General features: G+C 39.2%; 1 protein-coding gene across 2 annotated transcripts in view; it reads right to left on the reverse strand.

Annotated features, from left to right (window-relative positions):
* The window catches only part of itga10 (integrin, alpha 10), a 62709-nt gene extending 42295 nt beyond the window's left edge, over positions 1–20414 (reverse strand). Inside the window, exons 1-5 of one of the 2 annotated variants that reach the window (XM_067449012.1) lie at positions 20132–20414; positions 19363–19611; positions 5701–5812; positions 5370–5479; positions 5182–5270 (exon numbers count right to left, since the gene is read on the reverse strand). In XM_067449012.1, coding sequence (XP_067305113.1) covers positions 5182–5270; positions 5370–5479; positions 5701–5812; positions 19363–19414 — 363 coding nt within the window. In that variant the 5' untranslated portion in view covers positions 19415–19611; positions 20132–20414. Of the gene's footprint in view, positions 1–5181; positions 5271–5369; positions 5480–5700; positions 5813–19362; positions 19612–20131 lie in introns of those variants that run through there. The other variant, XM_067449013.1, reaches the window with a different exon arrangement.
* Between the last annotated feature and the right edge of the window lie 1170 nt (positions 20415–21584).

Consider the following 21584-nt stretch of genomic DNA (forward strand, 5'->3'; position numbering starts at 1 on the left):
TAGCTGTGTTTAGTCGTGTTTAGGTCAGGTGAGGTTTTAGCTTGTCTATCTATCTATCTATCTATCTATCTATCTATCTATCTATCTATCTATCTATCTATCTATCTATCTATCTATCTATCTATCTATCTATCTATCTATCTATCTACCTACCTACCTACCTACCTACCTACCTACCTACCTACCTACCTACCTACCTACCTACCTACCTACCTACCTATCTATCTATCTATCTATCTATCTATCTATCTATCTATCTATCTATCTATCTATATATCTATCTATCTATCTATCTATCTATCCATCCATCCATCCATCCATCCATCCATCCATCAATCCATCCATCCATCCATCCATCCATCCATCCATCTATCCATCCATCCATCCATCTATCCATCCATCATCCAAATGAATAGTTCATTAAAAAATTAATCATCTACTACATTGTTCCAAACTTATACGACTTTCTTTACTTTCTATGCAAATCAGGACTTGGTATTTCCATAAGACTTGTCTGCTATAGTTCATGGTTTTTAAGGGCATAAGATAGCTTTATAAGAGAAATAGATAAAATTTTACATTGTTATTCATTGGAAGTCTTGACATCCAACATTGTTTTGAGTTGGATCTTTTTCAATGAAAGATGTCTGAATGATATGTTTCCAAATTGTTGTGATTCTCCTGTTCAGGTTTTTTTTCAGATTTTTTTGCATTTTTTGTTTAAGTTTTGGTCACATGGACTTTCAATGGATGGAAGAAAAATGATTAAAGGGGGGGTGAAAGGGGGTTTTTTTGCGATCATGCGTCCACTTTGACGTTAATGGGGCGGAATTTCCTTGTATGGGCCTTACGGACAATTCTACCGGAAGCGCGTGAGAGAGAGAGAGGGAGAGAGCGAAAGTAACAGCCTACGCCCATCAAAGCGCTGGCTTGTAGGATGCGCTGAACAGGTGATGTGCACAACTAACAATGTCACCAAAAAAGTGCGTTTTTGGTTGCCAGACCAAGACAGTCCTGCACAGATTCCCCAAAAAACCCCGCGCTAAGGCAACAGTGGATGGAATTTGCTTTTCCGGATCAGCAACTGAGTTGCGCGAATGTTTATATCTGTTCGCTGCATTTCGGTGCCGACTGTTTCATAAACAAGGCCCAGTTCGACGCCGGCTTTTCCGATCGCCTAATGCTGAAGGATGGAGCAGTCCCAACGATAAAGGTCCCAACGTTAGAACTGCAGGCGGTGAGTTAGACTGCTTCAAATGTCTGTGTTTTTGCCTATGCTCATCAAGTAGCCCAAACATGATCACGTATAGTTAATTGATCAATGGAGCATGCGATGTGTAGTGCGTGTACATTTGTTTAGCTGGCCACTATATGTGTAACTTTATGTTTGTGTATTGTAAAAGCACTCCAAACAACAATACACAAAGAGTGGGGAAATATGTTGAACTAAATAAGCACGCTTCTTCATTCAAATGCGCTACTATTCCGTGTCTTTCTATGTAAACACTAACTTAGCCTGCCGTGCAAAACCAGTCCGCTTAATAACGTTACTATTGTCTACACAAACCACGCGTAAACACACACACACGTGCACAACTGCACTTCTCACATGTACACCTTCAAAGACAAAAATACGACGATATAATTCAAGTATAAATATGTAAATAACACAAGCCGCTAAGCATATTATATAGTTAGTGTATAACTTGTACCACATAGAGACGTCCTGCTGTAGTCGTTTTTGCTGCTGCTCCTGTTCAACTGCAGCCTCTGGGTCTGATTCCGGATCATAGATGTATGGCTGTATCTGATTAAAAGCCATATTTTTATTTTGAATAAAGTTTTTTCCCGCTGTTAGGGATGACACAGCTTTACGACGCACTCAACACAATAACAGCGACGTGCACACGTCATTCTTTAGCTCCGCTCACACGATACGCCCCCATCCGCTCGGCTTTTTCCGGAAAGACTCGGAACAGCGCATCTTTCTTATATAATTATTAAAAAAATAAAGACTTTTCGGAGATATGCAGGATGCAATGCTACTCTATAGGTACTCAAGATTGACATGACACTGACTGAAACTAAGTGTTTCACCCCCCCTTAAAGAATATAAAAAAATAGTTTAATTTGTGTATTTCGGCGATTGGATAGGGATGACATGAGGGTGAATAAATGATGAGGGTGAGTTTTCATTTTTGGGTTTAATTTGTTCCCTTTAAGAAATAATAAGAGGGGAAGATTATTAGTGAATAATATTTACATAAATTATTCTGTTTCTCACACAAATCTGTAATCCTGGCTTCAGAAGATATTCTGTATTATAGCACACAAGTTAAATTATATAGTGATGGCCGATCAAAACAATGCTTCATGAAGCTTTGGAGCATTATGAATCAGAATATTGATTAATGATTCGGATTCCGTGTCAAACCGCCAAACTGCAGAAATCACGTGACTGGTGATTCGAACCGCTGATTCGATACGCTGATTCATAACGCTCCGAATCTTCAAGAAGTATTGTTTTTTTCTAAATTTGCACACCACAGAAATAAAGAAAGTCATATGATTTGGAATGAAACAAGGGTGAGTAAATGATGACCGAATTTTAATAGTGGCCACTGTTTTGCAGGTGGTCACATGCATGGATATGGTTGTCATAGCAGATGGTGGTGGCTGAGTGAGACAGAGAAGGGGACTTTAGAACCACTCATTCAACACACCATACCACAAATATGTACAAACTCATGCCTACACACACGCACACACACACACACACACACACACACACACACACACACACACACACACACACACACACACACACACACACACACACACACACACACACACACAAGGACATATCCCCACAAGGACAAGGATTTCGGATATTGCCATCTTTGTGGGGACATTTTGTCACACACACACACACACACACACACACACACACACACACACACACACACACACACACACACACACACACACACACACACACACACACACACAAACAAACACATATATATACAACTCTGGAAAAAAATTATTGATTTCTCAATGTTAAGTGGTCTCTTAATTTTTTCGAGAACGATATATACAAACCCGATTCCAAAAAAGTTGGGACACTGTACATATTGTGAATAAAAAAGGAATGCAATAATTTACAAATCTCATAAATGTATAATTTATTCACAATAGAATATAGATAACTTATCAAATGCTGAAAGCTAGACATTTTGAAATGTCATGCCAAATATTGGCTCATTTTCGATTTCATGAGAGCTACACATTTCAAAAAAGTTGGGACAGGTAGCGATAAGAGGCCGGAAAAGTTAAATGTACATATAAGGAACAGCTGGAGGACCAATTTGGTCAATTAGCAACATGATTGGGTATAAAAAGAGCCTTTCAGAGTGGCAGTGTCTCTCAGAAGTCAAGATGGGCCGAGGATCACCAATTCCCCCAATGCTGTGGCGAAAAATATTGGAGCAATATCAGAAAGGAGTTTCTCAGAGAAAAATTGCAAAGAGTTTAAAGTCATCATCATTGTTATGTCCCAGTGTGTGTTTTATTTAGAAGGACAATGCTTGTGGAGGTATCATTCTAGCTGACTTTGTGGGTAACTAAAAGGTATTGTCAGTTTTTGTCACCTCTAGTAATTAATTTGTTCCAGTTTCTTGGAAAAGGTAGGGAGAGAGTGCCTTTTTATTTTGTGTAATATTTTTCTCCAGTTTTTTTGGTTAGAGAGGAAGCTCAGGAAAGTTTATGTTGTTCATTTTCATCTTTGTTTTTGTGCAGGGCAGGTAGCTCTTTTAAACCTTAGTTAGCTTCCATTTTGTTTATTGTTTTAGGCCATACTCTCTCCTGAAGATTTATTCCCACATTTCAGTTAAGCTTTTGGTTATATGTAGAAATGAAATACAATTACTTTTACTTAAAGTGGTGTTTTGTTTTCACTCTGAGACTGAGGCTGAAGTGTGTTCTCCACGTTTCATTTGTTTTTTTACATCTCTATGATAATTTCCAGGTATCTTTGCTTTTCAATTGTTATCTTCCCTCATGGCCCCTAGACTCAGAGGGGAATGTAACAATCATCTACAGTGCATAATATCATCAAAACATTCAGAGAATCTGGAACAATCTCTGTGTGTAAGGGTCAAGGCCAGAAAACCATACAGGATGCCCTTGATCTTCAGGCCATTAGACGGCACTGCATCACATACAGGAATGCTACTGTAATGAAAATCACAACATGGGCTCAGGAATACTTCCAGAAAACATTTTCGGTGAACACAATCCACTGTGCCATTTTGCCGTTGCCGGCTAAAACTCTATAGGTCACAAAAAAAGCCATATCTAAGCATGATCCAGAAGCACAGGCGTTTTCTCTGGGCCAAGGCTCATTTAACATGGACTGTGGCAAAGTGGAAAACTGTTCTGAAGTCAGACAAATCAAAATTTGAAGTTCTTTTTGGAAAAGTGGCACTAAAGAGGACAAGGACAACCCAAGTTGTTATCAGCGCTCAGTTCAGAAGCCTGCATATCTGATGGTATGGGGTTGCATGAGTGCGTGTGGCAATCAATTACAACATCATGGCTGTTTAGAAGAAGGATCCGGGTACTGAAATGGCCAGCCTGCAGTCCAGATCTTTCACCCATAGAAAACATTTGGTGCATCATAAAGAGGAAGATGCAATAAAGAAGACCTACGATAGCTGAGCAACTAGAAGCCTGTATTAGACAATAATGGGACAACATTCCTATTACTAAACTTGAGCAATTTGTCTCCTCAGTCCCCAGACGTTATAAAAAGAAGAGGGGATGCCACACAATGGTAAACATGGCCTTGTCACAACTTTTTTGAGATGTGCTTATGCCAAGAAATTTAAAATCAACATATTTTCCCTTAAAATGATACATTTTCTCAGTTTAAACATTTGATAAGTCATCTGTGTTGTATTGTGAATGAAATATTGAAATTTTAAATTTCCACATCATTGTTTCTGGTTTTATTCACAATTTATACAGTGTTCCAAATTTTTGGAATCGGGTTTGTGTATATATATATATATATATATATATATATATATATATATATATATATATATATATATATATATATATATACTTAAACCTGCTTGAATAATCCAAAATATAGCTGAAATTCAAATATAATCTCACCAGGAAGCCATCTGAAGCAGCAGGGGTCAGCGTCATCCCCAAATGAGAGTTTTTAAGATTTCGAGACACGTTCTGAAATGCATTTTCACCTATACACAGAATAACACAAAAACATTTTGTTAACTAGTACTCCACGCACAACACTGCTATTGAAGTAAATGCTGATAGCCAGAGAGTTAAACCAATACCTAGGTTAACTTTTGAGCAATTGGAATTTATCTCATCTCCCACAATGCACTTGTAAATATCTCCCTTCCTGTTATTTTGTGGTCCATCCCATGGAGCACCAACCAGAATTCTGTTCATAAAACAATGAGTCACTGAGAATACAATGTCAAAATAACCTTTACAAAGGAGACCTTTAAAGAGCACCAAAACATTATGCATGTATAAACTTGTTTTGTTATCGTTCGTGATTGCCTAATGGCATTTTAATATAATGGAACCTAGTAATTTATTTACCATCTTTATTCACCACTAAATGTGAGTTAAAACTAAAAAGTGCCGAAAAGTACTCACGATTTTTCTCCATTGTCATCGTGCTGTAGCACAGAGAAGCCGAACAGAGCATCTTCAGGCCCACTGAAGATCCGTGGCCTCTTCACATCAATATTAAAACACTCACACAGCCCTAAAAGAAAGAGCGAGATTGAGTCTTACTAGTAGAATATACAGTATAGTAGGCTATAGTAGTAAATATTATAGACATCTTCACTCCTAAAAGATCATGCATTAGATAAATAGATAGACTACATAGTAAAACTACATACAGTAGTAAACTGATAAACGATAACCGATACATAACCAGTTATAAGATAACTAAAACACTGGGGGTATGTTTACACGGGAAAACAAGAAGCAAATAAGGCACAAGTGAGAGTAATCAATAACTATGGAAACAAAGGAAAACAGAAATGAAATACAGAAGGAAAAAAAACACTCAAAATAATTGGAAGAGAAAATACACTTCAATCACTGTAGTTTTTTCAGGATTTTTTGATGAATAGAAATTTAAGAGGAACAGCATTTATTTGAAATAAAAGATTTGGCAAAATAATAATAAAAAAAAACAGTTTATTCAAGTGTGCTATTGGTATTCTTCCTTTAAAATAAGAATGCATACTTTCAGTCAAACTTTCATTTACTTCTCAATAAAATACATTTTATCTAGTTATCAGAGATATACACTCCTGAACAAAATCTTAAGACCAGGAGATTCATTGCAAGTTTTACACATTTTGCACTTGTGGATCATAACCGGGTTGTAAGTGCTGCTTCAAAATGCCAAAAGAAGAAACAGGAGCAAGAGACAAAAAATAGAGAGTAGGCAATTTATTGAAAACTGCATTTAAACTCAAACAGGCCGTTCATCAGCTGATCAAAAGTTTAAGACCAAAGCCATAAAAAGGTCAAATCTGCACAAAAATATGGCTTTCATGATCTCCTGATGGCAAAGGCAAAAAGGCTTTCTCTCTTTTAACGTGGCAGGATTGTTGAGCTGCACAAGCAAGGCCTTTCGCAACGCGTCATCGCTACTGAGAGTGAACGCAGTAAGACAGTCATTTTACATTTCTTAAAAAATCCTGAGAGTTATGGGACAAAAAAGTCAAGTGGTAGACCCAAAAAGATTTCACCTGCACTGAGCCGCAGGATCCGAAGGGTTGTCCGTGAAGACACAGGTAAATCCTCAACCCAAATTAAGGCCCTTACTGATGCTGACTGCAGCCCAATAACCATAAGACGTCATCTGCTAGAGAAGGGCTTCAAGAACAAAAAAACGTCTTCAAAGGCCACGTCTCCTCCCAGGACACAAACTTGCCCGTTTAGAATTTGTGCCGAACATGGGACATTGAAAAATGGAAGAAAGTTTTATTCTCTGACGAGAATTTTTTTTACCTGGACGGTCCTGATGGCTTCCAACGTTACTGGCATGACAAGGAGATCCCACCTGAGATGTTTTCTACGCGGCACAGTGGAGGCGGCTCCATCATGATCTGGGGTGCTTTTTCCTTCAATGGGAAAATGGAGTTTAGGTTGTGCAGGGGCGTCAAATGGCAACTGGCTATGTGGATCTGTTGCAGCGGGCATCCCTCTTGACCGAGGGCCCCCGTCTGTGCGGTAATGACTGGGTCTTTCAACAGGACAACGCTGCAATTCACAACGCCCGCCTGACGAAGGACTTCTTCCAGGAGAATAACGTTGCTCTTTTGGACCATCCTGCGTGTTCCCCTGATCTAAATCCCATTGAGAACATTTGGGGATGGATGGCAAGGGAAGTTTACAAAAATGGACGTCAGTTCCAGACCGTGGATGCCCTTCGTGGAGCCATCTTCACCACATAGAGCAACGTTCCCACCAGCCTCCTGGAAACAGTCGCATCAAGCATGCCAAAACGAGTTTTTGAAGTGATCAACAAGAACTGTGGGGCTACTCACACTTTTAGTACTGTTGTGTGTTTATTTTTGGGCTATGGTCTTAAACTTTTGATCAGCTGATGAACGGCCCGTTTCAGTTTAAATGCAGGTTTCAATAAACTGCCTACTCTCTATTTTTTGTCTCTTGCTCCTGTTTCTTCTTTTGGCATTTTGAAGCAGCACTTACAACCCGGTTATGATCCACTAGTGCGAAATGTGTAAAACTTGCAATGAATCTCCTGGTCTTAAGATTTTGTTTAGGAGTGTACTTAAAATTACATAAAGTATACCTTACTTTTACTGACAGAAATGTATATTTGGCCTATACATCTACTCTTTTGATCCAGTTATACTTAAAAGTATAATTTAGTATTGTATACTTGTTTTATAGTTCTGTTAACTTGTTTGATTGTGTAGCCTATTAAATACATAGTTTTCTGTCATTTATGACACACCCCTTTACTGTTTTCATTGCTCTACAGTAGGCGGACACTATTATGCATCTTCTGAAAGATTACAGAATCTCCAGTTCAAAACACAGATAAAGAATAAGCAGAAACAAGAAATAGAAGCATTTCTGCACATGTACAATAACATGAGGATCAAATATTAAACAGCATATTAATCAAATATGCCCAATGTTACAGAATGTAATGTCGCCCCAGGATAAAGTATAGGAGTGTGAAGCTTTGGGGAGTTGATGGACAAAATCTACTCCATCTATGTTTTGATCACAGTTCTGAATCCCATCCAATTTTTTTTTTAAAGTGTTAAACAGACTGCATGAAGCTAGAGTTTGTTGTTGTTGTTTAAAAGCAGAGGCTTTTACTAGTTGTATACTTCAAAGCGTACTTTCATAAACTTAAAAACAAAATTGCTAGCTTTAAAGTATTTACCTACCAGTACATTGATATTAGTATACTTTTTAGATAAAGTATACATAACAATATACTTGATACTTATTAACCAATCCCTCAAATCTAATTGGTTGTTTGTTATGTAGTTGCAGGATCATTCAAATTGCTGATCCAGGTATATTTTCTACTTGGTGAAATCACATTCACCATTTTGATCTCAAAACATTTAATTGTTATAGCACACTTCTAATACAAAACTTTACCATGGTAACCAAAGTTTCTACTAAAATGACATGTAGTTATATTGTAAATTGTAAAGGTTTAAACTAGGGCTGTCAAAATTAACGCGTTAACGCAAATTCATTTTAGCAGCACTAATATTATTAACGCGCGATTATCGCAGCACACATTTTCTGTTTAATCCGTGGCCTAGCCCTAGCCCATAGTTGGAGAAATTGAGATAAGCCATAGACAATAAGGATGCAGCAGCAAACATTAATAGGGAAAGAAAAGGGTTAACATTAACATTACTCTGAAACGTAATAATGTTAATGTTAAAGTGCAGTTATAGCGTATATAAGCTAACATATTTTCTGCTTAACTTTTATTAGACTCCAGGTTGAGAGAAAAGTGTTTTAACACTGAGCACATTCTCTGCATTCCAAGTCCGTGCGCGATGCGCGAATACACTGCTAGCTCACTCTCGCTCATATCCTAGGTAAATTATTAACACCATCACCACTTACAGTACACTACATGTGTTGTATTGGACTAAATATTCCAAGTCCGTGCGCGATGCGCGAATACACTGCTAGCTCACTCTCGCTCATATCCTAGGTAAATCATTAACACCATCACCACTTACAGTACACTACATGTGTTGTATTGGACTAAATATATTGCAATCGGCTAAAAAAATATGCAGCAGGTTACTTTTCTGAACAAGAGAGCTCCCATGTCTGTGTTTCTCACATGAATTGTGGCACAGTTCGGCGCACACACACATACACAAAATACCAGCAGTTCAACAGGGAACTGCGCATCTCTTAAAGGAACTGTATGTATTTCAATTAATCATAAAATGGCCCTGATATGTCACTAGACATTAAGAAATCATATTAATGTCAAATAATTATATCACTGACAACAGTAGTCCGGCCAGGATATTGTCATTTAAAAGTGGTTGTTGCAGCCCTCAACTGATGTTGATGTTGACATGTTGTGTTTCGGCCTGAAGCCTGAACCCGAAACCTCCACCCTCCATCTATCTACAATCACTTAGTCAATAGTGTTTCGGCATCCGAGTTGCCAGATCTCTCATTACCACAGCTACAGCTACAAAAGTTCCTGGTGGATCCTGGCTGATCCTGCTGGATACGCTGCTCTACAGTCATTTAAAAGTGATTGTAGTACCAGTTTTGCCCACAATCTTACATACACTTCCTTTAAAGGGACCACACAATATTTATACTCGTGAAATATGGACCTCATCTAGGTATGGTGCGGTACTGGTGCACTCATAGATCTGCATGACAGCTTTCACATTACCAATTTTTCATACGAACTGTGCCTTGTTCTGAACTAAACTGCCAGTGTAAAAACTCCCTTTATTTATATTCTTAAAATGAGAGAAATCACTGATTATTCTGACTTTTTAAATGTATATGCTTAAAAAACATGAATAAGTTATTTGAAAAACATCTATGACCTTTGATACATGTCTAGTCTTCATGCTCTGTTGAGTGTGGTTTCACTAATAATAAACGTAAATTTGCTTAAAGCATGCATTTGTCCATACCCATGTTGATTTGAGTATTAAAAACTTGAAACATATTTATTTAAGGTACATTAAAGGTGCACTATGCAACTTTCCGTCCACTGGAGGGCACCTATTCAAAACAAATGTGTAGTTTGATGACGCAAAGTGTGAGCGCAGCATCTTGGGAGATGTGGTCTTCTCATCACAGCTGGTGGAAAATAGGACTCGGGCAGAAATCACGTTCATGCATGCGGTTATTAACGTTACTGTAGTCTAAATCAGAGCAGGACCGAGTGTTGTGGACCTGGGCACAGCTGCTAGAGCGATTGTTAAACAAATACCCACCTTGCGAATACCGGGACTTTTATTATGACGGGACGGGACACAGTCGCCGGAAGCCTGCACAGATCCGCTCTTCCGGTTATGATTTTGAGGTAATGCAGCTCTGTTTATCATATTAGATACATTTAAGTATGTTTAAAACGATGTTATGACATTACTCCGTGGGTTCACTTGTTCACACTGCTAAGATTAAAGCGCAGATATGACGCAATTGACAGGCGACTCCCTCAAATGCAATGCTGAAACGTCCCTGTCCTTAGTAAAAATAGCAATTTTCTCACAATTTACAAATAGTTGGAAACATCTGGGATATTGTAGGTACTCAACTGAACAAAATATATAACACCGGCCTAGTGGTTTTTGGATATTTTACTGCAAAAATACTACATAGTGCACCTTTAAGAACGGATACAAATTGTGCGATTAAGTTGCGATTAATTAAGAGTTAACTGACGATCATGCGATTAATCTCAATTAAATATTTTAATCGTTTCGCAGGATTGGCATGATTTCTTTCATGTCCTTTTTTCAAAGGATACACAAATCTTAAATAAAAATGGTCTATGCTGAGGCCAAAATGCAAAGTTGATAAATATAATAATAATAATAATAAATAATTTTATTTATAATGCACTTTATATTAAACAAAATCTCAAAGTACTACAGAATAAAACAAGCTACAACAATTAATAAATAAGTAAATAAAATACAATAAATAAAACAGAAAAATTAAGAAGTAACAAATCAATTAAAAGCTCTGCTAAAAAGGTGGGTTTTAAGACCACGCTTAAAACAGTCAGGGAGAGCATTCCACAGACTGAGGGCTGCAGAGCAGAAGGCCCGATCTCCCATAGTACAGAGTTTGGTTGTGGGAGTTCCAAGAAGATACATTGAAACAGAGCGGCGGTTACATGTGGAAGTTTGTGTGGTGGAGTTCCTTGAGATAGGAGGGTGCGTCACCATGGATGCACTGGTGTATAAGGAGACAGACCTTATACTCGATCCTGTACAACACAGGAAGCCAGTGGAGTGATTTTAGAATGGGGGTGATATGGTCGTATTTGCGCACCCTCATGAGGATCCTAGCAGCACTGTTCTGAATACACTGCAGCCTCTGGAGATTTTTGCTAGAGATGCCGATAAGGAGCGCATTGCAGAAGTCCAGCCTAGAGGAGACAAAGGCGTGGACAAGATTCTCCGCATCTGCCAGTGTTAGTATGGGACGAAGTCTGGCAATGTTTCTGAGGTGGAAGAAGGAGGTCTTACACAGGTGTTTGATGTGAGCTTCAAAAGTAAGCTGTGATTCCATTCTGACCACTTAATTGGTGACTGAAGTGGAAAGTGGAATGCCCTGATCAGAGAAAGCAATGCTGGTGATAACGGAATTCTGGACCTGAAGTGGAGTGCCGACTAGGATAGCTTCAGTCTTGGAGCTGTTTAGCTGCAGAAAGTTTTGCTTCATCCACACCTTTATCTCATCCAGACATGTGATCAAAGTGGATGGTGTGAGGTGAGCAGAGGGAGATGAACTTGTCCTAAGGTAAAGTTGAGTGTCATCAGCCTTGAAAGACGCCGCAGGTGACATTGGCCCTCATTTATCAAAAGTGCGTACACCAAATTTCCAGCGTACACCTTGCGTACACCCAAACCCACGGTGACTTTGAGATTTATCAATATGGACGTTGGCGTACGGCACGCTCAAATCCTACGCCAGCTCAGGAGGTGGTGTACGCACGTTTGAGTTAGTGGGAAAATGCGCAGAAAAACAATTCCTAACACCACAAAACGCACTGACAAGATATGCTATATGACCCACTGTTAAAAACCACAACAACAACATTCAGTGTTTATTTTTGTGCAACATGAACGTCAATGTTTAATTTTTGTGACTTTACCAAAGCGTTTGATTTTTAGGCATGTGTATTCCTCCAGTCGCGAGCCTGTGCGCTTTATCTCACGCTTCAGGCCCGCCTGGCCCGGCAGCTGCGCACGGACTGGGACTTAAATAATTCAGACTGACAAAATAATAAAAATGACCTTCTTCTTTTAAATAATAATAAAATCAATAAAAACGACATTCTTCTTCTAAATAACAAGCGTCATTAAGAATAAAAATCATAATAATAATAATAAGAATCTTACAAATTGTCATGTAGTTATTAATGTGAATGAATCTTACTCCACATCACATCATCATCACTATTGTACACCCCAATACATGCCGTGATAAGAAATTAAATGCTATTTTTTTCAAAACGTGCTGTAAAATAATGCAGTGATGGTAATTTATCATCCAAACAGCTTTAAACTGCTGGAGTGCACTTCTCAACCTCCACACTATTAACAGTACTCGTTATTTGTGTCCATATTTTGTTTTTATAGGTGCCTTTAATTCCACTCTTTAAACTCCCAAATAAAACAATTTCGGGTTTTTTTTTCCACTTCCCTGGTGATCTCGATGGGCGCATCTCAATCATCTCAATAGTTCAGTAGTCAGGGCACTGATCAGGGAGTCAGCCCATTGACTTATGCCCTAATCAGTGCCTTGACTAGTTGACTAGTGAGATGATTGAGCACGCCCGATCTCCACGTCTGAGAAGTTTCGCTTCTTTGCCGTCTTCTGTTTGTCCATGGCGTAAAATGAGGGCGTGGGGAAGGCGGAGACTTGAATATATAGGGGCACGTTATTCTAATGAAGATCGTTTTCAGCCGCAGCATTTATCAAGGGCAAGTATTGCGTACACCTGGATTGCAGAGGTACGCACAGCTTCATAAATCAGGCGGTGAGAGGAGTGTAAGCATAATCTTACGCCAACATATACACCAGTTTCTACGCAAGATTGATAAATGAGGGCCATTGTGACAGAGATGTCACATTGACAAAAATTGACAAAATTGACAAAAATGTAAAATGTGTACCTTGAATGCAATGTAAGTCGCTTTGGATAAAAGCGTCTGCCAAATGCATAAATGTAAATGTAAATGGATGTAGCTTCTTCAAATGCAACATATTAAGTTCTCCCTGTGAGAAAAGAAGAAAACCAGTTGTGGACCGAGTCAGAGAGACCGATGGTGGAATGTAAACGGTGAAGGAGGATGTTATGATCAACAGTATCAAAAGCTGCAGTTAAGTCCAGGAGTATGAGAAGGGATGGGGAACCAGCATCTGCTGCCATGAATAGATTGTTTGTGACCCTGACAAAAGCTGTTTCTGTACTGTGTCCTGAGCAGAAACCAGACTGAAATCTCTCATATAGATTGTTTTGCTCCAAATGGACGTGAAGCTGTGCAGCAACAACTTTTTCCCGTATCTTAGAGAGGTATGGGAGGTTGGAGATGGGCCTGTAGTAGTTAATAACATCTAGGTCTTAAGTGGATTTTTTAAGAAGTGGTCTGATGATAGCAGTTTTTAGAGATGAAGAAACATGGCCAGCCTGGAGGGAATTATTAATCATCTTGGTTATAAAGAGACTTAAGACACAGAGGTTAGATTTTACCAAGGCTGTGGGAAAAGGATCCAGTGCACAGGTGGATGGTTTCACTTTTCTGATGATGTCCTCAACCTCGCGCCGCGTGATGATGGAGAAGCAGCAGAGATGTTGGAAGGACCCTGGCTATGGATTCAATTGTTGATTAATCAGGCATATCGAAAGTGCTAGATAGGAGCAAGTGGATGTTGTCTACTTTGTTCCTAAAAAAAAGGCCATAAACTTATTGCACCTCTCTTCTGTGGCTTCTGAAAAAGACTGAGATTGCGGTTTGAGGATGTGATTAACAGTGGAGAAAAGCTTCTTGGAGTTTCCAGGGTTATTGTTGATAATGCAAGAGTAGAACTGAGACTGAGCATCTCTCAAGGACCTTGTGTAGGCCTTCTGATGATCTCTATAGGCTTGCCTATGAGCAGTGAGTCCTGAGAGCTTGATACGCCACTCAAGTACACGCCCAACCGTCTTCATCTTCCGCAGTTCGCTGGTGTACCAGGGGGCTGAGTGCGAGAAGGTGACCATTCTAGTTTTGACAGAATGCTGTTCAGAGACTGGTTGTAGAAGTTGACCGACTCCGTGACTGAGGAGAGATCAGCAGAGGAGAATTGCTGAAGGTCTGTAGTTAAAGTGTCTTGGTTAATCTTTTTCAGGTTCCTGAAGCAAATGTGACGGTAATCTTTGGTATGGGAAGAGGGGCGTGGCCTCTCGATTGAGATGGCCTGGCGGTCAGACACACCTAGATCATACACCAAGAGGTTTCTAATATGAGGAGAGTTGGAAATGACCAAGTCCAGAGAGTGCCCCCTAGAATGAGTGGGGCCATCCACATGCTGTTGGAGATCGAGGCAGTCCAATAATTGCAGAAACTCAGCTGCCAGGTGGCAGGAGGGGGTATCTACATGAATATTAAAATGTTGGCAGAAGTAGAGCAGAGTGTTGTGAGAAAGTCATGCATTGCAGAGATAAAAACAGATTTTTTGGGGGGCGATAAATAAGGAGTATTGTCAAAGAAAAAGGGGGTTTACATTTAAAAGCAAGGAATTCAAATGATGACACTGCATGTGGGCAAAGGGAGAAAAGACAGCTTCAATGATTGTCAATGAATTACAGCTAAGCCACCACCACGTCCAGTGTAACAGGCTTTCTCCAGGTAGCTTTAACCAGGAGGACAGTCATCATTAAGTGCTGAGTAAACTGCAGGCTGATGCCATCTTTCCATTAAGCACATTAGGTATAATCTCTTATCCATGATGAGGACTTGGATGAAAGTTGAATTATTTGTGATGGATTGTACTTTAAAAAGTTCTATTTTGAGCGTTTATGGGGGGGTGAATCTCGTTATTGGCCATAATACACTAAAATCCACTCCACGTTTTCTGTCATGCTCTGTGCTAAAAGATCTTGCAGTGTTTCTTGTGCAGTCCAGCTTAGATTGGTGAGCTCTCGCAGGGATCCTGTGTTACCAAAACGGAGAGCAACATTGTTGTGATGACGCGGTATATGTCCGACAGAGGTCCAGATGGATGGTATGGCTGAAGCCGAGTGTTCAGGCTGATGGTAAACAAGCCCGCGTCGAGAGCCTCTATGGATGAAACGTGGTCTGTGCAGAAGTCCAAGTTCCTTAATGACCGCAGTGCACGCCGGAAATGTGCGGTCGCTGAATTTTAGGAGCTGTGGGATGGAAAATTTAAACTTCTTGATGGCCACTGGAAGGTTTTGACTAGCGCTAGGCATTATCCAAACACAGACTGCCAATTATCAACTGTCAACACCCGAGTAGAGTCATCCGAGAAGATAAGATCAAAGCAATAATTTCCAAAATTAGCACTGACTGAATGTACTAGTTACGGACAAAAAATATATATATGTAAATATATTTGCAAATAAAGCTCAAGAAAGATTCATATTGGCATCTCAAGTGTCCAAGATGCTGGAGAGTAAGAGCATTGAAGAACAACTGTAGTTGATGAATGAACTGGATGGATGGAGAGACAGACAGGAAAAGGTCAGAGAAAAAGAGAGAAGGGAAGAGAGGGAAGGGCGGCGGTTGTAATAACTACCGAACATAGTGGTTCCCTGTTATGACATACAGACCTGGCTTTTATATGACTGAGAGAGAGAGAGAGAGAGAGAGAGAGAGAGAGAGAGAGAGAGAGAGAGAGAGAGAGAGAGAGAGAGAGAGAGAGAGAGAGAGAGGCTGAAGGGAAAGTTCACCAGTGGATTTGTAACTCATGGCAAATGTAATTCAAACCAACCCGATTGGCCAAAACAGATGTGTGAAACAAAGATTACCAGTCATTCACACTCCTAGCATAATACCAACAGATTTTTCAGTTTTGTGTGATACAGTTTTGACCCACACATACACTGAGGCCCATTCACTATGGGTGAAGTTGTGCTTGTGGATTTTTTAGGATTGTTTACCCAAAAAGCAGAGGGGAGGCTTTCAGAAAGGGGGCAGGCAGAGAACCAAATCCCACAGACCTCAAATAGGGTGCCTGCATTTCTCTCTTTCAGTCTCTCATCCTCTCTTTCTTTCCAGTGGAACAAGAACATCGAGGGGGATCCACAGTGATCAAAGAAGAAATGGGACACGCTCTGTAATTCATTCCTTTTTTCTGCCTAAATGTTCACAAAATGTAACCTAAAGCTTGCCTGAATTCTCGTGCTCCTAATTTTTCTGTTTTGCACTTTTTCCTCTGTTGTAGTTATGCTCACTAGTCAATAGTCACTTTTCTTTTTTTAAATTTCTTTTCCCATTCTTTTCATTGAGGTATTGGGAAGCACCAGCAAACCTTCAAAGAGGCTACATATATATATATATATATATATATATATATATATATATATATATATATATATATATATATATATATATATATATATATATATATATATATATATATATATATATATATATATGCAACATACTGAATCAAAATAATTTCTGCAATCACAAAATGTTTACATAAACAATCCCACCATTTGTTAATAAAATAAAAAGTCTATTTGTCTAGACTTTAGTCCCTAAAAGGGGTAGTGGGAACTTTGGGAAAGTAGCCCAGCCGGGATCTCAGGATCACATGAGAGATTGCCGGACCGAAATCAAAGCAGGTTTCGCTGACAGAGAACTCCTGCAGTGCCCCACCCCTACTTGATGTAGGTGAGCGTGGTCAGGAGGGTTGTCTTCAAAGAGACTCAAAATTAGCTCTCTGTAAGCCGGCAAGACTACAGAGAGGTCCTACTATGGGATAAGGCGTGGTCTAGAATGATTTAACCTCCTGGCACCTCTACAGAACCTGATGACCAGGTTGTGCTTTCCTAAAGACTTTCCATCCACTTCATTGTGATTTGCCGTGGCAGCCACATACACATTCAAAGTGGAGGGTGACAGCAGTCCTGCCAACCTCTCTTGCAAGAAAGAAAGCACCAACCTGATTTCACATCTCTATGGAATATTGGGTCTTAAAAATATTGTGTTGGACAGTGGGCAGCCTTCAAATCAAAATGGTTGAGAACTACTGTTAGTTGAACATGTCCACAGTTAATGTGATGAACTACACCTGTGGTTTACTTTGCAGGACACTTGTGTGAACTTGAGGTAAACTGACTTCATACATTATTTTAAATAAGCATCAGAGCCAATGATGTTCAGACGTGTTTAAGTGCGACTTAAGTGTCCAAAAGTGTCTCTTAGGGGTCATTTATCTCTTCCAAACTATCTTCATCCAAAAAAAACCCTGCAAATACACCCCTCTTCTCATTCACACTTGTTTTGTTCTCATTCTTCAATGTTTGTTTCTGTGTATGAAAGAGAGCTAAAGTATATTTTGGTCCTCTGTCTCAGCTCTGTGGGTTTTCTTGGTCCATGCCTCCAGGGCCCTGTCATGACAACTGTAAACATTTATGTAGCTTGGTGGCGAATAGCCTGGAAAAGCAGCCTATATTCTCTCACCCCTTACACACGAAAACACATGTACATTATTACATACATAAATGCTTTTTTTAGCCACATTGAGATGGGCATTCTCACCCACTACTGTCAAATTAAATGAGTCTTATTAGAAATGCAAATGTACAGTTCAGCCATGCAGTTTGAGTAATATGTGAACACATATGGGACACATTACTGAGAAAGAACATGTTACTAAGAAACCCACTGAAATGGGAAACAATTTTATCCATGTTAATTTAAACAGTAAAGTAGTGTAGCCTACTCTCTTTTCTCTCCCCATTTCTGTCAGCTATTTTTGGGTCAATGAAATGTCCATGCAGACAAACATTCATCCTCACTTTCAGTGTAAGGATATACATGTCACTTTTCTGTTTTTAAATCACACTTCTTTCCAAACAGAAAAAAAAACTTTTCAGCGGATAGCTTGTCTATTGTTTTCTTTTACTGCCTTATGTTGTCCATATTTGTCATGTAATGTCTCAATCAACTGTCCTTAGAGGGTATGTGTGTGTGGGTTGAGAGTGAGAAATGCAGTGAAAAATGCAGTGGGAAATTGAGGGGGTAAAGGGGGGGGTGGAATTCCCAGAGTCCACACCTGTGTTCTCTATCTAAAGCACAGAAGAACATAGCTAGACACAAGAGCATCACTGAGCATCTGCAAAATCTATCAGCAGCCACAGCAGCATATGCACAAAAACAGACACCAACACCTACAGTACGCAGTCTGTAACAACATGTATATACACATGTCATGCACACAATACAACTAGTGGTGGCATTAAACTTAACTACAGTCTGGAAATACTTCAACAGCATTTGTTGTGGTCCATAAAGCACCAGTTCTAGCGTTTACAGTCATTTGTCCAGATATGTGACCTAATTGTGCTACAAGTAGGCTACTTTATCTAAAATCTTAGTTTCTTTCATTGAATTTAAACAAAAGTCTACCTCATAACCTCCATAGTTAGATCTTTTGATGTCCTGATGAAATCAGTTAATAGAGAATAACCTCTATAATGCAAGTAATTTCAGTAAAAAATAATAAAAAAAACACTACTGCTAGGAAAGTGTTGTTTTGATTTGATAGAACATTTTCATGCTTTACACTTTAATTAGTAATTACTCTATAACATTAATCTGTGGTAAAACTTTACCTTTAGACAGATTTTAAGCTGAACAAATAAATAATGTCCTTGGAGTCACAGTCAGTAGATTGGGTTGACTGTGGGTATCTTACACATGACAGCTTCAAATGCTTTTACTTAAAACATTATTTGCAGGTTTTATTTTACATGAACACCACGTGACTGAGAGAGTATACAGCACAAATCAATGCAAATAAACACATGTCCAAACTGGTTAAACTCACCTTTGAGAAGAACGGTGATCTTTAACAAGAGCAGGTACTTGTGGATCTCCATTTGCCAGATATGTGATTCAGTCTATTTTTCTCCTTTCTTCAATTTGGAATGGTCAGCATCGATTGTAAATACAGCGCGCGCAAATAAGCAGGGGCGCACGCGCGTGTCCTCTCAGGTGGAGATGTGCTTCCTCTCCAGTGGCATAAATCACGCGCTCATAGTGCAGTACTGTAGCACACGCGCCGCTCTCACGGTCCCTGCGCATGAAAGACATTACTGTGTAGTATTCTGGCCATGTCGCAACTTTTTACTCTTTCTTTTGCTCAAACAAGTATTACAAAAATGTTTGACCATGTACCAAATAAGTAACAATACACTTGCCTATATGGTGTTTTTAATAATAGCCTAACAACAACAACAACAACGATTTTCGCTCATAACTTTCATAAGCAAATGGGTACCTAAAATGAAAATTCACCAATTTACCCTATGCCATTCCAAAACCGACTTTTTTCTTTCGGGAAACACAAATGGAGATATTAGGCAGAATGTTAAGAACTGACACTGTCAGTTTACTTTTTTTATTAATAAAGTAAAGGGTGACTGAGTTTCAGTCATTATTCACGTCTCCTTTTGTGTCCCACTTAAAAAAATAAGACTGTTTGGAACAACTTGGGTATAGGCTAAGTCATGACAGCCTCATTTTTAGGCGAAGACGAAGTGTAATGCTAATTAAAACTTGATAAACGAACATATTAAAAACTTAGGTTAACTTACCGTCTTGTTCCCCACATAAACGACGATTATTCAAAATCCAGGTTTGCGCGGCTCCAACACCTGCTGACGTTAAATAAGCGCGCGCATGAGTTTAGTCCAGCTCTTGCAGACGAGTGGTTCCCAAAATAAATACAATCACAAAAACAACTGACAAAAATATTATATCCAGGGATTTTCTCTTAATGTTGTTAGAGGAGCCTTTATCCTTTGCATATGGAAATTTTCATAAATAATTATTTTCCTGAGATTAAAACTGATTTAACTGCCTTCGTAGCTGCTTTCCTTCGACAGTGTATCCAATAACCTACTAGAAAAATGAAAGAGCTCCTTGATTCTGCAACAAGACCTTAGTTTCCCTCAGTCAACTGGACCCCTTTTGAGCCTGGCCCACAAATCTCTCTCTCTCTCTCTCTCTCTCTCTCTCTCTCTCTCTCTCTCTCTCTCTCTCTCTCTCTCTCTCTCTCTCTCTCTCTCTCTGTGCGCATGTGCGAGTGATTGTGGAGTGAGTGAGTGGACTGCTTGGTGAGTGATCTCTTTCCAACTTTTTTGTAGTTTGTTGTGTTGTGTTTGTTTGTTTTTGTGTGTGTTATTTGCAGGGCCGGCGCAAGCTCAAATGCCGCTCTAGGCAGAGCACGATCGTGCCGCCCCACTCACAATTAGGTATCCTTAAGATGCATGTACATACAAATTAATATTTTCTTTATCTATAAAATTAAACTAAAATAAAAACGTGCAAGCATGTTTTCAGATTTTATTTTTCATTCTGCAACGTGAAAAAAGTACACAGTGCTACAGCTGCAATTTCTGTTTTATAATAGACAGTGTACCGAATAAAACTAAACATAGGTCAGTGTATATGGTATTCAAAAACAAAAAACGGCTCCTTTTTCGTTTTTTCATTTTTTAAACAAAACGAAAAACAAGAATTCAGCATGATTTGTCGTTTTTCGTTCAGAGGTAGAAAATGAATAAACAGCTTGAATATTCGATTTCTACACATGGGCGGTAATTATACGCCCGTGTCTGCTGATTGGTCAGCCGAAGATCAAACTGCTCTTCCTCAGTTAAGCACAGCAGAATAAAAGTACGAACGAAATATCGAACCCATAAACCGCAAACGAAATATGAAAAATCGAGCCAAAATCAAATTTTTCGTTTTTAAACTAAACAAAAAAACGAATAAACAAGCGGATTTATCTGTTCTCATTATTCCATTCCTAACAGGAAATGAAATGATCAGATGATACACGGACCTGATGCACGCAACTTTTTAGCTCATTGGAGGTTTTGATTTTTTCTTGACTGATACACACAAACAGACATTCACTGATTCACATAATAGCCTACATTTCAGAAGCGTGCGCTTCGGGCTTTCGCAGCGGCAAACGCTTTGGTTGCGTCCTCGAGTTTAACTTTTTCTACAAGTTCATGCTCAATTGCAATTGTTGCTAGT

This window comes from Pseudorasbora parva, chromosome 7 (genome assembly GCF_024679245.1).
Source record: "Pseudorasbora parva isolate DD20220531a chromosome 7, ASM2467924v1, whole genome shotgun sequence".
Classification (NCBI taxonomy): Eukaryota; Metazoa; Chordata; class Actinopteri; order Cypriniformes; family Gobionidae; genus Pseudorasbora; species Pseudorasbora parva.